The sequence below is a fragment of the Acinonyx jubatus genome, chromosome B2, assembly GCF_027475565.1.
Source record: "Acinonyx jubatus isolate Ajub_Pintada_27869175 chromosome B2, VMU_Ajub_asm_v1.0, whole genome shotgun sequence".
In the NCBI taxonomy this organism is placed as follows: domain Eukaryota; kingdom Metazoa; phylum Chordata; class Mammalia; order Carnivora; family Felidae; genus Acinonyx; species Acinonyx jubatus.
Window position 1 is genome coordinate 112,211,196 of NC_069385.1, and position 17,859 is coordinate 112,229,054.

The 17,859-nt window shown below is 37.0% G+C and overlaps 1 protein-coding gene across 3 annotated transcripts in view; it reads left to right on the top strand.

Annotated features, from left to right (window-relative positions):
- Positions 1–17,859, top strand: part of KIF6 (kinesin family member 6) — a 386,005-nt gene that overhangs the window by 81,946 nt on the left and 286,200 nt on the right. For all 3 annotated transcript variants that reach the window (XM_015069784.3, XM_027057824.2, XM_027057825.2), the window contains one exon: positions 1,303–1,412. In XM_015069784.3, coding sequence (XP_014925270.2) covers positions 1,303–1,412 — 110 coding nt within the window. The remainder of the gene's footprint in view (positions 1–1,302; positions 1,413–17,859) is intronic.

A 17,859-nucleotide genomic window follows, 5' to 3' on the forward strand; every position in this document is an offset into this window, starting at 1 on the left:
AACCAGAGAATCATATTAATTTTAATCTGAAGAACGCATTAGGAATTCATTCTTCAATTTCATCACTAATCAGTGTGGAAACTGAGGCCTGACACAGTAGGGTATTATAGCAAGTAGGACTAGGATTCCAGCCCTGGATGTGCAGGCCTTTGTTCTCTCTTCCATCTCTGTGACTTGGTCGTCTCTCCCTTTAAATAGTATCTGTCAAATGGATTGTCTTGGATATGGGTGAGAATCAGTCAGGAAGGTCATCCTAAGGAAAATCTTTTTGTGAGTATTGACTCTGACAATCTGCTGACCTTCTTGCCATGAGACACAAATATATTCTGTTATGAGAAGTAGGACTCTATTTGCTGAAATGCAAGCATCTGTATTTTGGGAGAAACAAGAAGAAAGTGCTATCAATTGATATTTGGTCTTGAAAACTGAAAAAAAAATTTCAGTTTTCTTGAGACCTGAAAAAATTCCATTTTATTCTATCTCAGAGGGAGTGGGTCCTTTTTATCTGCTAGCAGAACTGAGACAGGACCAGTTGCCTGGACTTTTATCCTAATTGCATTGATGCCTCTGTCATTGCATTTCAGTATTAACCCCCACAAAGTACCTCTCTCAAATGAATAGCTCAATATCCCTGATTGCCACGTGGGCCAGGAAGATTAACCCAAGAGAGAAGTTATAGGCAGTGAGCTGTGAATGTCTACTCTTACCGTTACCTGATTGATCTAAACTATTTCTGTCCCCTGGGATTCATTTTACATTATCTACTATTGTCTGTTATCTATGTCACCAGAAATTTTGAATATTGGAAAAATTTTTAAAAGAATTATGATGAAAGCTGGAAACTCTTTTGCTACTGAAGGTTTTAAACAGAAGTAATGATACTGTTTTCTTTTATGAATAGGCTATTCACAGAATGTAAGTTTATTTTTTCACAGTAACCTTTTTTTTTTTTTTTTTGGAGGGGGTTCTGGAAAGTAAAAAATGGTGTGTTGTACATTTCTGCAACCAAGTTGGCTCATTTTAAGTGTATATTGACTCTTTATGTATAACGTGGAACCAATAAAAAAACAACAGACTAAAGTTGCTTGTAATCATGGGTGTTGGCTATTAAAAAAAAAAAGCTTCATGCATATGGTTACTGGCAACTTGAAAGTGTCACGAACTGAAAATGGAAACCATACAAAGTGAGGAGGGTAAAGAAGAGAAGCTGTGAGGAAACTATAGTGATAAATGTGTTCATCCTCCTCTGAGCTGAATCGTTATTTATAGCCATTAAATAACATCTTCCCCTTTTCCAATCAGGACAGCAGCACAATATATACAACGCGCATTTCCTATTTGGAAATCTACAATGAATGTGGTTATGATCTGTTGGATCCAAGACATGAAGCCTCCAGTTTGGAAGATTTGCCGTGAGTAGCAGAACAACAAAGAATGGGGGAAATTACTTTCAGATGTTCCTTTCAATTGTTTTCTTTGAAACTTTGTATGTTTCTGGTCTCAATCATAATTAACAAATACTGGATAACAGAATCTTTTTTGTAATATAATGGATATTTTTTTTTCAGTTATGACAAATAGACAGCAATGATGGGAACTAAAATTGCTTGAAACCCATTTCTTGGGAAAATCTCTTTTGGAGTTGGTACAAGAGAGTGCACTGAATGTTCTCGGACCTGGGGTAGAGTGGACTAGTGGGATATGCTGGTACTGCTTTACCTCTGCGGAGTCAGACCCTTTCCTCCTTCATTTGTGGCCTTTGTCTTAAGAGGGAGTTCAAATTAGGGCTCAAGCAACAATGAGAGACTGAAAGAAAGAAAATAAAACTTTGTTTTCCCCGTTGCTTCTCTATTGTAAGACTGACACTGAAAATCATTTGGTCAGATTGGCACTGATTGCTGCATGACTGAAATATAAACAGAGTCTTCAGAGCTTACCTACTGAGTAAGTTACCCTGCCAGCGTTTATTACTCACTGCTTGTTTGAGTATCTGCCTGAATTACATATTAATTGATAATATTTCATATCCTTTTGTCCAGACATCTTCATATATCAGAAGTTGGTAGGGATGCCTGGGTGGTTCAGTTGGCTAAGCCTCCGACTTGTGATTTTGGCTCAGGTCATGATCTCATGGTTCATGAGATCAACCCCCACATCAGGCTCTGTGCTGACAATGCAGAGCCTGCTTGGGATTCTCTGTCCCCCTCTCTCTGCCCCTCCCCTTCTCTCTCTGTCTCTCTCTCTCTCAAAAATAAATAAATGAATAATAAAAATAAATAAAATAAATTTAAAAAGTTGGTACAGCCAAGAAAATGTATTTTAATTTTCTTAATATTCTAAAGCAATTTAAAAACACATATTAATCCTCTACCACAAAGATCAACAACCAATTGCTGGCTTGTTCTGGTTTGCAAAAGAAATAAGGAAATAATAAAGAAAATAAATTATACTCTTTACATCATCTTTGTATGTATTCTTCCTTTAATATTGACAGGGAGTTTTTATGTATCTCTTTTATGCCAATTGTATTTATTAGAGGGAGTTAGGAAAGGGGATTATTGTTGTTTTCTAAATATGTTAATTAAAGAATATAAGAAGAGAAAGGAAAGATCTGACTCCATGGAAGAAATTGGTCTTAAGGAAACTATTGGAATTAAGTTTACAGAGAGGTAAAATGTTCCTCAGAGGAAGGTTAGAAACAGCAACATTAAAAATATGAAGATGTAGTCAGAAAGGCCATGTGTTGAGAGGAGTCATGTGAGATAAAAGCAGAAAGGCTAACAGAAGCCAGCTTTTGAGGTACTTGAATGGTGGGCTTTTGCTGTGAGATTGATTATTACTGTAATAGGCTTTTAAATTAATTTTCTAGCCTCCAGTCTAACCTGTGTACCTCTAGGCTAAATCCGGATTAAAATTGCTTTTAACAAGTCATATCTACACTGAAGAACTTGAAACCTGCTTAGCAATATTCCAGAAATGAAAGTCTTGGATATGACAAACATGGAGGAAGAGAAAGAAGTTTGAGAGATACGCATAAAAAAAATAAATAGATGATAACTAGCTAGCTAGTTAGATAGAAATCAAATAAATTGATTATGCCTCTCACCTTGGATTTGATTGGATTTGAAACAAAGGTGAATTACAGCAGGTTGGTTCTCTGTATTTTACTGATTGAGAAGAGTAAACTCAGAGAGGTATGACTTTTCCAGGGTGTCAAAACTAATCTGTTAATTGTAGAGCAAGAATTAAAAACCACAAGGGCATCTGGGTGGCTCACTCAGTTGAGCATCCGACTTTGGCTCAAGTCATGATCTCACTGTTGGTGAGTTTGAGCCCTGTGTTGGGTTCTGTGCGGACAGCTTAGAGCCTGGAGCCTAGTTCAGATTCTCTCTCTCTCTCTCTCTCTCTCTCTCTCTCTCTCTCTCTCCCTCTCTCTCTGTCTCTCACACACACATACACCCACAAAATAAATAAACATTAAAAAAAATTGAAAACTACATACTCTCACTTTCATGCCAGAGTAGCAAAAATAGCTTCAGGATTTTACTATGGGGCCCAGAGAATTGGAGTCATTGACTAAAAAGGTGATTTCTGTTAGAAAACTTGATTGGTGATGGTATTGAGTTTCATATACATAACTTTGGTGGCTAAGAGTACCTTACTAGATGTTTACAATAACTTCCTCAGAGGTAGGAAGTATGCCTTACCTGAGTTGGTAGTCTCTCTACCACTAGGCCAAAGTAAGTTCTTAAGATTTAAAAAAATTATCTGTTAAATTGAAACTATAAAGTAGAATTTTTGAAGATGAAAATATAAAGGAACAACAGCATGAGCTCTGTGAATCAGAGTCTAATGGACATAATTGGGTGCAACGTGACTATGAGAACTAGGAATGAGAAAAGTCGTTGACTTCTAAGAGAGGCAGTGTAATATATAATATGTCAAGAGCACTTGATTACAAGTCAGGACATTTGGGTTCTAGTCCCAACCCCTCAATCTTAGATACATTTTTTCACTTTTCTGGGTTTCTCATGGTCTATAAAATGTGGGCATTGGGTTATATAATATTTAACAGCCTTTTGGAGGTCAAAGATTGGCGACCTCACAGAATAGGACTTCTTTGGTGACTCTTTTCCCCTTCACAAAAAAATAAGAAGTGATGTAGATATCTTGTATTTTCCTCCTAGAAAGGAGCCTTCTGCCTCTTGAAAGCAAGGACAATGCTTTAATTCACTCTGTGTCTCTGTGTTTCCTGATATGCCTGGCATTTAGTGGTGGATCTCAAGGTCGATCAGATTGTCTCGGTAGATGTCACTAGCTTTCTACCTTAAACTACTGCTCTTCTTTGGTAGCTTCATCCTCTTGTTGGAGAATGAGTTCACAGACTCAAGTCAGAAGTGACCTCAATTACAAAACAGATGTTTTCAGTGAACTACTGCCCTCCCACATACAAAAGTGGACAGAAAGATGTTCTTCTTACATTTTGGAATATAATTACATGAAAACAAATCCATTAAAATAAAAATGAAAAGATTCTCATTATGAAAGAAGACTCCCATATCCCAGGAGTATAGTTTATTTACTTCAAATATATTCAGTACAATTGAATTCCAAAACAATTCAAGAACAGCATAGTCTTTTGGTGTGGGGATGATGGGATTTGACTGGTATTGAGTCTGCTGGTTTTCTGGGGATTTTAGAGAGTTTGCCTTTTACTAAGATTATCAAGTAATTCTTTATAATAGAATGTGACTTTTGCTGTACCTGGATTAGATTAAGTGTATGTACTGTTAATCTGGTTTCATACACTCTTGAACTGGGACGAGCTCTAACCCCACAATCTTATCCATCTGATTGACTGGTTCATTGCTGTGAGCTGGAATGTCCCAGATACTCTGACTGTGATCCAAAAATAATAGGCAAAAGTGTCTGTTGACTTTGGTTCTCTCTTGTGGTCATCCATTTGAGGGACAATGGCAAGATACACATTGTAGCCTTTTGACATTCTTATACGTGGCATAACCATGTCTAATCAAATTCAAGGTCAATTTGATGTTGCACAACAATAGCCATCAGTAACAGGTTTCTTACTACTGAGCAACACAGCTTCCTCCAAATCACCTGCTGGACGTTCTTCTCATGGGGCACTCTGTCTTTTCTGATCCTTGTTTTTTACACTCTAATGAGTTCCACCTCTGCTGTTACTGAAGCATTTGCCTATAGACTGCCTGTGGACTTTGTATATATAATGTCAGGGGATTGGACTAAAGTCAATTGCTTCTTTCAAAAGTTGCTGTAGTCATTTGGCAAGGAGTTTTTAGATACAACATTAAAAGCATGATCTGTGAAAGAAGAAATAGATGCGTTGAGATTCATTAAAATTAAAAACTTCTGCTCTCTGAAAGACACTGTCAAGAGAATAAAAAGACAACCCAGAGACTGAGAGCAAATATTTATCAAACACATATCTGATAAAGGACTTACATCTAAAATATACAAAGAGCTCTTAAAACTCAGCAACAAGAAGACTAACAAGCCAATGAAGAAATGAGAAAAAGCTCTGAACAGACAGCTTACCAAAGAAGCTAAGCATCTGAGAAGATGCTCCACATCATCTGTCATTTGGGAATTGCTAATTAAAACTACTATGTACCTACTAGAATGGCAAAAACCTAAAAAACTGGCAATACCAAATGCTGACAAGAATGTAGAGCAGCTGGAATGCTCATTCATTGCTGGAGGAAATGCAATATGCTACATTTTATTTATTTATTTATTTATTTATTTTAATTAATTTATTTATTTATTTATTTATTTGAGAGAGAGCGTGCGCATGCATGCCCAAGTGAGGGAAGGGCAGAGGGAGAGGGAGAGAACCTCGAGCAGGCTTTACACTCCACTGAGCAGGCTCTACACTCCATGCAGAACTTGATGCAGGACTCAATCCCATGGCCCTGGGGTCACTATCTGAGCTGAAGTTAAGAGTCAGACAGACGCTCAACCAACTGACCCACCCAGGTGCCCTGGTATAGCTATTTTAAAAGATGACGTCAGTTTCTTAAAAAACAAACATAGTTCTTAGGATAGGATCCAGCAGTTATACTTCTGGGTATTTAACCAAATAAATTGAAAACTTATGTCAGTACAGAAACCTGCCCATGAATGGATATATCAGCCTTATTCATAATTGCCAAGAGCTGGAAGCAACCAACATGTCCTACATTAGGCAAATAGAAGAACAAACTGTGATACATCCATGCAGTGGAACATTATTTGGCAATAAAAAGAAAAGCGCTGTTAAGCCACAGAAGACACACAAAGTCTATATACTGTATGATTCCAAGTATTTGACATTGTGGAAAAGGAAGAACTATAGATACAGGAAGAGCATATATCTATATCTATATAGATACTATAGATACAGGAAGAGATATATCTATATCTAGATATAGATATAGGAAGAGCACTAGTTGCTGGTGGTTGGGATGGGGAAAGATACAGGGATGAATAGGTGAAGCACAGGGGACTTTTTGGGCAGTGAAACTATTCTATCTGATAGTATAATGGTGGGTCACTTGTCCAAACTCATAGAATATATACCACCTAGAGTGAACCCTAATAGAAGCTATGGGCCTTTAGTTAACAAAACAACAGTAGCGAAAAGGAACGAACTATTCATACATTTAACAGCTTGGATGAATCTCCAGGGAATTATACCGAGTGAAAAAAGCCAATCCCAAAAGGTCATATGATGTATGATTTGTATGTATATATATGTATGTATGATATGTATGTATATAATATTTTTTAAATGACAAAATTATAGAACTAGATAATAGATGAGTGGTTGACAGGAGTTAGGGAGGGAAGTGGGGATGGTTATACAAGGCCAGTGAGAGATCCTTATGGTCATGGACTGTTCTGTTTCTCAACTGTGACTGTGGATACACAAAACTACTCATGTGATTAAATCCCATAGAATTAAACACACACACACACAAACACACACACACACAACTGGGACATCTGAATAAGATCAGTGGATTCTATCAATGTCAGTGTCCTAGTAGTGATATTTTAATATAGTTTTACATGACGTTATCATTGGGAAAAACTGGGTAATGGGTGCGTTATTTCTTATAGCTGCATGCAAATCTACAATGTTCACAAAACAAGTTTAATTAAAAAATAATTGTCTATATATTTGTGTGTGTGTATATATATATATATATATATATGCATGCATACACGTGTATTCAATGCATTCTGTATTTAGCAATTTAAATGAAAATAAAACATCTATTTTTGAAAGTCTTTATGTCATATGCTATAAGGAGAATATAGTTAGAATCTAAGTATGTCTTATGGAGTCAAACAGTATAACTACTGGTCTTAACCATAGGGAAAATAGTCACCTTACTTAAGTGTAATTTTAGTATTCCTAAATAGGGATGCATAATGCATTTAAGTTTCCAAAGATGGTCATGGTTATTACTGTTAGCAAAAAGTCAGTAAACTCCAGCATCCAGTATTGCAATCTTGGCTTTGTTGTAAAGTAATTTGTTGCCAAAGGAAAACAAATAGATGGATGTTAAATTTAATTCATCAAATTGCCATGCCCACTGGATATGAAACACTCTTAAGTGTTGCAGGAGTTACAAAAAAAGACGAATGCAGTGTCTGCCCTCATGGCTTACATTCTGGTCATGTGGAATCATTCATTTATTCAACAAACATTTATAGAGATCCATCTTGATTCCACATACTGTGCTAGGTAGGCACTGACTTTACTGACATAATCTTTACTTTTCCTGGACCTCACAGCAGAGTGGGGAAAACTAGTATAAAATAGCATAAGGTAGAATATGAAAAACATCATAAGAAAGGCACAAAGAATGACTAGGGCTTAAAGAAGGAAGAAACGACATCAGGTCAAGTGATATGGAAGAGATTCCCATAGAAGGTGGTACATGAGATAGTCCTTGAGGGAAGGGGTAAGACTTGGGGCAGTGGAGTGTGGCCTTCATGTGGAAACAAAGGTAGGGAAGAGCACTGAGCTTGTTCTGTGACAGTTAATAGACCTGTTTGACTGGACCCCAGGAAGGGAGTAGGTGAGAACATTGAGACAGAAAAGTAGGAATGCCAGGATTTGGCAGGAAGGTGTAGCCCTCAGAGATTTTTATTCAAGGGTAGAGCAGCTTGGAACTGCCTTTTAGAAAGAAAAATCACTCAGTAGCATGTAAGGCTAGAATGAGATGGATGGAAGTCAGACCGCAGTGCATTGTGGGAAGTTATTAGGATCATCTTGGTGGCAGTGGGAGTAAAAAGGAGGGACAGAATTGGAATACATAATCCAGTGGCTTGAAATTTAACTATGTGTGAGAATATAACTATGTAGGAGAATCACCTAGATGTTGTTTAAAAAAGCAGATTGTTGGCCCCCACCTCCAGAAAATTCAAATATGTTTGAATAAGCAGCCCAGGTGATTCCAATGCAGGTGGTCTGTATTAATCCCTTCCCTCATCCACCTAGGAAAAGTTCTTTTTAGAGATACCAGAAAAAATCTCTCCATGTGGGAAATGGGCACCTGTTGTGTGCTGGTCCCTATCGTAGGGACTTTAAATGCAGTATCTCATTTGAGGAGGTAGGTATCATAATCTATGCTTTATGGATGACTAACCTGAGGTTCACTTAGATAGTGTGATATTTCCCTAAGATTCCACGTCTGCCAAGAGATGGACCAGGATATTTACCTCCGTCCATCAAACATTAGACCTGGGGGTTCTGGTGCTCTTGCCCAGGAGATCCATGTTGTATCCTGGCATTCCATCTGAGCTCTGAGAAGACTGTGTTTCTGGGCTTCTTCAGGGCTCTGGAACCTCTTGTGTGAGCCACAACTTTGAGTCCTTCTCAGCTCTGTCTGTTTTGTGTCGGACACTCTGCAAGGCTCTGAGAGTACCTCAACGGGGGCTAGATTAGTAGAACAGACTCATAAAAAGATCATTTCAGACTTACGTAGTGAGTGATAAGATGCCCTGGGTTCTTTAAGGGCATGAGGGAGGATACTGATTTCCACCTGGGAGTTCAGAGAAGACTGGAGAAAAACTCTGCCTCATAATGGTCTTCAACCTCAGCTAAGCCCTCAGCCTGCTAAGCAGTGTCTTCATACACCCAATGATTTTTCTCCCAGTCCCCACAATAGTTACATCAAATGTCTGTCTCTTTTGTCACACACTGTGTGCCCCAATCCTCTTCCACACCACTTGTATCCTCACCTCAGACAGACTATCCAAGCTGCCAAATAGGAATTACCCCAACTTGCTGCCTCCTACCCTGCTTCCCACTCACCTCCTTCCCTCTAGCTCCAGGAAACTGTCCTTTTGAAAGCCAATCTTTCCACTTATGCCTAGGACTCTCCTTGGATTGGCCACAAATCTACTTTATTTGGCCTACACATTTCATGTTTAAAATTTTTGAATTTAGTGCCTTTAGCTAAAGCATACATCCTTCAGTTCTTATTCCTACCTGTTGTATTATGTTTTTTTCATTTGTGTTATTTTTCTGGTCCCATTGAGCATTTGAACAGATTCTGGGCCTATAAGCATAGATCTCAAAGTTAAAACGAACTCCAGTCTTTTCTTCAGCTGATTCCATTACTGATACAGCTGGGAGGCAACTTCTTGAGAAGCAGCGGTGCTGTCCTCCGGGATGATCTGAGCAAGTGGACAGTGACTAGTGATGGTCACTTATACTCTGTGTCCTTCATGGATTGGCCAGGAACTGTGTTTCTTAGAGAAACGGGACATTGTCAGTGACCATAGCAGAGGGAATAGAGAGCCTTCCCAGCCTGAAAATGACACACTTCTACCCAAAGCCTGTCCTTCTAGCATAATCTCAAAAGGCAAGTTGACTTCCCCTACTGTGAATGGCTGGTTGAAAGAAATCATTCTTAACATCTGAAATGTCTTATATAGGAGGCTGTCTTTGTCAGCTCAGCTATGAGAACAATGTACCATAGACTAGGTGGCTTAAACAGCAGACACTTATTTCTTACAGTTCTAGAGACTGGGAAGTCCCATATCAAGGAACTGGCAGATTTGGTTCCTGGTGAGAGCTGTCTTCCTGGGTAATAGATAGCTTTCTTCTTGTTATGTCCTTACATGGTGGAGAGAGAGAGAGAGAGCATGCATGTGCTCTAGTCTCTTTCTCTTCTTATAAGGGCACTGATCCCATCATGGGAACCCCATCCTCGTGACCTTATCTAAACCTCATTTGGTGTAGTCTGATAATTTTCCAATCTGTTTTAAATTTTGAGTATAAAAGCAAAACCATAGGATTACCTAAAAAAGTGTTGAGTAATTTTGGCTTGCTTGGTCACTCTGTTCTATCACTCTGAAGAACACACGGGGTTTGGAAACACATCTGACTATGACAGCTCAACTAATAGAGAAAAAGTAATTAAAATTATTTGAGAGTGTCAATATCATATATACCGAGCATTTACTAGATGCCAGAAATCTCAGTGAGCTCTTTGAGGCATTATAAGGAATTTAAACTGTATGCTTATCCTCAACTTAACATTTTGTTGGAAAATGCAGCATGCACATGAAACACCTCAGGAAACTTTTACAAAATACAACTGCTGTCAACTGTCCAGTTAATAATGTGTGTACATGCAAAAAAGGCATACAAGTCATTTAGAGTTACAGTAGTCTTACGAATAGAGCCGCGTCAACCAATAATCCCCTGTCATAGCCCACTTCCTCAGTGATTTCCTAATTTTATTGGCATAAGCCAAGACCAAAGTTCTGACTGCGCTAAGATCTGGCCGTGCTGCTGGTGCGAGTAGTGCTGAGTCAGCCTAGAGGGAGGACACATGGGGAAGAACCTTTTGAATGAAATCTAGGTGAGGGAGGGGAAGAGGTTCCATTAGAAAGCTAGAGGGCTCATCTGGACCAGATGATAAATGTCGCAGGTAGTGTATTAATCTCCCAGCTCTGAAACTTCTATAGCAGTTAGCCTACATATTATAATTATTTTTTAATATAAGTTATTGTCAAATTAATAACATACAGCGTATACAGTGTACTCTTGGCTTTGAGAGTAGATTCTCATGATTCATCGCTTACATACAACACCCAGTGCTCATCCCAACAAGTGCCCTCCTCAATACCCATCACCTATTTTCCCCTCTCCCTCCCAGCCCATCAACCCTCAGTTTGCTGTCTGTATTTAAGAGTCTTTTGTGGTTTGCCTCCCTCCCTCTCTGTTTGAAACTAGTTTTTCTCCTTCCCCCATAGTCCTCTGTTAAGTTTCTCAAATTACATGTAGGAGTAAAAACATATGATATCTGTCTTTCTCTGACTGACTTATTTCATTTAGCATAATACTCTTCAGTTCCATCCAGGTTGTTGCAAATGGCAGGATTTCATTCTTTCTCATTGCCAAGTAGTATTCCATTGTATATGTAAACCACATCTTCTTTATCCATTCATTGCTTGATGGGCATTACAGCTCTTTCCATAATTTGGCTGTTGTTGCTCTGGAAAACAGTGTGAAGTTTCCTCAAAAATTAAAAATAGAATTACCCTATGACCCGACAATGGTACTACTAGGAATTTATCCAAAGCCTATGTATTGTTTGGCTAACTATAATTGACCTTGTGTCTTCTGATTGAGTTCTGGGACAGTTGAAGACATTTTTCAAAGTGAAAGTTACTGTGAACCAGAGATCAGACTGATGCTACTCAGGCTGGCTGATCACCTATTATCTTTGAGTACATATCTGACTTGATCTAAGAAGGAAGCCCTAGGAATAACCCAGTTACAATAGCAAAAGAAGGTAAAACACTCAGGAAATGTTCAGGGTCTTTGTGAAGATAATGCATTTTTTGGTGAGAAATGAAAGAAGTTTGAAGATAAATGGAGAGCTGTTAATCTGGTTCTGAAGGAGAAGTGTGAATACCTTGAAGAGGTCAGTTCTTTCCATAGGTAGAGGTTCAGTGAAATTGAGAGCAAAATCTTAAAGACTTTAAAAAACAGGAAGGAGTCCAGAGTTTATCTGAAAGGATAAACTCCCAAGAAGAGCAAATAAATGCCTGAAACATAGAGAAATAAAAGAGGACTAGTGATGCCATGTATTCAAATTAGGTAAAACTCTAATAATGAGATCGTGTTGTACCACTTTGGAATTAGATAAAGACGTGAGAACAGATAAACCAGAATCAGATCCTGTACCATGCCACTATTTAATGTGGACAAAAGGAAGTTACTCAGTCACTGGTATTGAACATTTTTGTTAGTAAACTAACTAACAACTGCTTATGACAACAGACCAATTTACAGTGGCTTAACCAAATTGTCTGTCTGCCCCCACCCTGCCCCAACCCTGCACACACATGTAAGGGTTCTCAAGTTTGGAGCCACAGCTGCTGGGGAAGCTCCAGGATGCACTAGGCCTTCCTTTTATCATTCAGCTGAGCTGTTCTCAGCAGTAACTCTAGTCCTGCTGCAGAATGACTACCGTGCCTTCAGCATCACATCCACATTTCTGGAAGAAAAAATAAGGAAAAGGGCATGTGTTAGTTGAGGCTGCCCCTTTAAGAGTCTTTCCCAGAAGCTCTATCCTTTGACTTCATCTTTACTAGTCACTGACCAGAATTATGTTACATGGCCAGTTGTAGTTGCAAGGGAGTCTGGGAAAGTCTAGTATTTTAAAATAATTCCCTGAACACAAATCAGAGCTTAATATTTACACAGAAGGGGAGGACAGATCCCATATAGTCAGCCTGCAATGTGAGTCGCAATTAGTTACCTGGAGGAAAAAAAAAATTCATGTGGATCCCTTATTTCTTTCTCTGCACCTGCATCCTAAAAAATAGAGGAAAATATATTATTAATATTAAAGGATATAATATGCGTGCACTTATACCACAAATCTGCAACATATGCATAAGAAAATAGCTTTAAAGAAATACATCAATGTATTATCATTATCCTTGTGATGGGACTCTGTTTTTGTCTTTTAAAACTCTGCTTTTTAGAATTTTTAAACATTTTTACAGAAGCATGTATGACTTTTATAGTTGGAAAAATAATGAACTTTATGTTAAAATGAAAATAAAGATAAATAAACTCAGAACTGGTCAAATGCAATAGCATAATCTGAGAGGTGTATAAATCTGTTTACCTGACAGAGGAAGTGCTATGGTTTTCCAAAATTAGAAATCCATGGCCTCTAAATCTATTTACTCCTATAATTTACCCAAATGTGGACAACTTGACCACATAATTTTGATGATATAACCATGTAATCTGAATGAGAAAGCAAGTATTAGTGAAAATGAGAGGAGAAATATCTTCTTTGGAAACAAAAAAAAGTTGGTAGCTCTGAAAAAGACACATTTTTTCGTGTGTGGCTCTACAGTAACTATATGGAATTAGGTCAAAGAAGACATTTATTAAATGATGAGTTATTTGAGTCTGGAGCACCAGAAGGAACATGATATATATGGCTGAATATAATTGGAAATTAGCAAAGGGTACTGGTGTAAGAAGGAGAATAGCAAGCATAGTATTTGACGCGTAAAATATTATCTTTTGTACAATTGTGCAAATGATGATTGCCTATAAGCAATAAAGCACAGTAAGCCCTGGTTATGTACATTAGATTTGGGGGCCATTGGTTTATTGGTGGTTGCACAGTGATATTGTTTGGGGGTGAGGAGAGTTTGGTTAGTTTAATAAAATACAGAAAAGTGACCTTATCAAGTTATTAACAATCTAAAAATTTATCATATTTGGATACAATTTTGGGAAAAAAACAGAAATGAAAGAATGTTTCATGTATATACTAAATCTCAGTGAAGTAGTTAAATGACAGTAACCAATAAATAAATGAATATAACCATCTGTGAGCAGAGTGTTGGTTCTCCCACACAGTAATTGTAGCGGGCACGATTCTGCCTTTGCCTATCATGGGTAATTCTCATTTTGGTCTTCCTTCTCCACAGCAGTGGCCAACAGCTTCCAGTTCTCTGTCTCGAGTTCTTTTGATGATATTTGTTTTCATAGCATTTGAAAGCACGAGCACAGTGTTAGATTACATTAGATGACTTAATTCTTGCTCATTTTCAGACAGGGAATGAATCATGTACAGGTGTTGGCATCTCAGAAATGGCAGACCTGTGGAAGTAGAATAACATTAGGGTGTTGGTTAGGTTCTTTGGGAAATCAAATGGATAGGAGTTCAAATCTAATAATGTTCCAATTTAACAACATGGGCAAATTATAAACAGTAATAATAGGATTTAGGAGAGGATATGTACCAGCTGAAATAAAAGACATTGATATGGATAGCAAGCATTCATCACAACATTCACTCACAATAATTTGCAGCTTTGAATTTGGACTTGTTCTTTTTCTGATAAAGCATTTCATTTGTTAGTATACCACGTGTCTCTTTTAAAAAGTTAAAACCAAGTTTTTTTTCATAAAGACTTAATTTTTAAAAGCAGTTTCAAGTTTACAACAAAATTGAGAAGAAGGCACAGAAAATTTCCATACACCTCTGCCTTTACACATGCATAGCCTTCCCCACCACTCACCAGCATGATATATTTGTTACAAAAAATGAGCTTAAATGGACACATCAAAATCACCCAAAGTCCATAGTTTACCTTAGGTTCCACTCTTGGTATTGTATGTTCTGAGAGTTTGGACAAATGTATAATGGCATATATCCATTATGATAATAACATACAGAGCATTGTCACTGCGCTAAAAATCCTCTGTGCTCTGACTACTTATCCCTCCGCTGCTACCTCTTACCCTTGGCAACCAATGACCTTTTTTACTGTCTCCATAGTTCTGCCTTTGCCAAAATGTCATATAGTTGGAATCATACAGAATGTAGCCTTTTCTTACTGATTCCTTTCACTTAGTAATATGTATTTAAGGTGCCTCCATGTGTTTTCATGACATGATGGCTCATTTCTTTTCAGTGCTTAATTCTATTCCATTGTCTGGATGTACCAAAATTGATTTATCCCTTCATCTACTAAAGGACATTTTGGTGGCTTCCAAGTTTTGACAGTTATGAATAAAGCTGCTACAAACATCCATGTGCAGGTTTTTGTGTGAACATAAGTTTTCATCCCTTTGGAGTAAATACCAAGGAACATGATTGCTGGATTGGCGGTCATGATGCATATGGTAAGAGCATGTTTAATTTTATAAGAAATAGCCAAACTGTCTTCCAAAGTGGCTGTACCATTCTGCATCCCCACTAGCAGTGAATGAGATCACTGCACATTACTGATAAGGGCCAGCATTTGATGTTATTAATGTTCTAGATTTGGGCCATTCTGTTAGGTGTGTAGTGGTATCTCATTTTAATCTGTGTTTCTTTGATGAAATAAGATGTGGATCATGATTTCACATGCCTTATTTTCCATCTGTATATCTTGTTGGAGAAGGCATCTGTTAAGGTCTTTGGCCCATTTTTGAATTAGATTTTCTGTTTGCTTATTGCTGAGTTTTCAAAGTACTTTGTATATTTTGGATAACAGTTCTTTTTCAGACATTATCTTTTGTAGTTGTAGAAGTTTTTAATTTTAATGAAGTCCAATTTATCAATTATTTCTTTCATGAATCATGCCTTTGGTGTTGCATATAAAAAAAAACATCACCATACCGAAGGTCATCTAGGTTTTCTCCTATGTTATTTTCTAGGAGTTTTATAGTTTTCTATATTACATTTAAGTACATGAACCATTTGGAGTTTACTTTTGTGAAGGGTGTAAAGTCTGTGTCTAGTTTCGTTTTTGTTTTCTTGGATGTGGATGTCCAATTGTTGCAGCACCATTTGTTAAAGAGACTATTTTTGCTCCATGGTATTGTCTTTCCTCCTTTGCCAAACATCAACTTACTATATCCATGTGGGTCTATTTCTGGGCTCTCTATTTTGTTCCATTTATCTGTTTGTCTTTGCTTTTACCAATATCACACTGTCCTGATTACTGTAGCTTTATAGTAAATCTTGAAGTCAGGTAATATTGGTCATCCAACTTTGTTTTCCTTCAATATTATTTTTGCTATCTGGGGTCCTTTGTGTCTCCATATAAACTGTAGAATTACCTTTTTGATATCCACAAACAACTAGGATTTTATTGGGATTGCACTGAATCTATAGAAAATTTGGGAAGAACTGACATCTGGACAATATTGAGTCTTCCTATCCATGAACATGGAATACCTCTTCTTTTATTTAGTTCTTTGGTTTCTTTCGTCAAAGTTTTGTAGTTTTCCTCATATAGATCTTGAGTGCATTATTTTAGATTTGTACTTAAGTATTTTTTTTTAGATGCTAAATGTAAATGGTATTGTATTTTCAATTTCAAATTCTCTTTATTCATTTCTGGTGTATAATAAAGCAACTGACTTTTGTATATTAACCTTATTAGTCTAGGAGTTGTTTTGTCAATTCTTTCACTATTCTACATAGATGATCATGTCATCTGTGAACAGAAATAGCTTTAGGTCTTTCTTCCCAATCTGTTTACCTTTATTCCCTTTTCTTGCATTATTGCATTCACAAGGATTTCCAGTACAATATTGAAAAGCAGTGGTAAGAGGGACACCTTTGCCTTGTATCTGATCTTAGTGGAAATGCCTTGACTTTCTCACCATTAATTACGATGTTAGCTGAAGGTTTGGGGGAGTAGTCTTTATTAAGTTGAGACGGTTCCCCTCTATTACTTGTTTATTGAGAGTTTTTATAGTAAATAGGTGTTGGATTTTGTCACTTTTTCTGTCCTATTGACATGATCATGTGGTTTTTTGTTTTTAGCCTTTATATAATGGATTACATGAATTGACTTTTGAATGTTGAACTGACCATACATACTTGGGATATATGCCACTTGGTTGTGGCATATAATTCTCTTTACACTTTGTTGGATTTGATTTGCTAAAATTTTGTTGAGGATTTTTGCATCTGTGTTTATGAGACTATATTAGTCTATAGTTTTCTTGCAATGTTTTTGTATATTTTTGTTATTAGGTAATGCTGACCTCATAAAATGAGTTAGGAAATATTTCTTCTGCTTCTGTCCTCTGAAAGAGATTGTAGAAAATTGGTATAATTTCTTCCTTAAATATTTGCTAGAGAACCTGGTATTTTTAGTAGGTAGAATTAAGATAACTTAATTTCTAAAATGTCATGTGATTGGCTATATTCTTCATTATCAGTAAAAAAATATAATGTTAGATAAAACTATAAAGAAAAGATCTATTTTTCAAGCTCCTAGAAAAAATTTTCAAAATGTCTTAATAATGATTAAATATAAGAAATATCAATTACTTTCAGCCCATTCTGCCTAGGTTAAGACCTATGCAAAAATGAATTGAATGTTTCTGAAACTTTCTCCAGGGATATGTTTCAACTATTTTATGTAGCAACTATTTTATAACAGATGAAATCTTTTAGATTTATAATCAATCCTTTTAAAATTGTTTAAATGCAGGAAGGACCACCCCTTACGTATGTTTCCTAAAAATGTGCATCTTCTGTTTTTCTCAAATCTTTAACATAAAGAGCTTCTGAGAATGTGTATTGGGGTGGGGGGAAAAAGGGAGGTTGAAAACCACTGAACTAGAGAGTAGTCTCTTCATTAAAATGAACAGTATAACTATGTTTACAACATGTGAAACATATCCATTTATTTAGAAGACCCTGACTGGATCCCCTTCCATTTTCATGAGGCCTGCCTGCTATCGATGTTTCTCTAAGTTAAGGTCACTAACTAGACAGGGCTGCTTCTTTTCGGGATAGTATCTTCATGTGAATTATTAAAAGG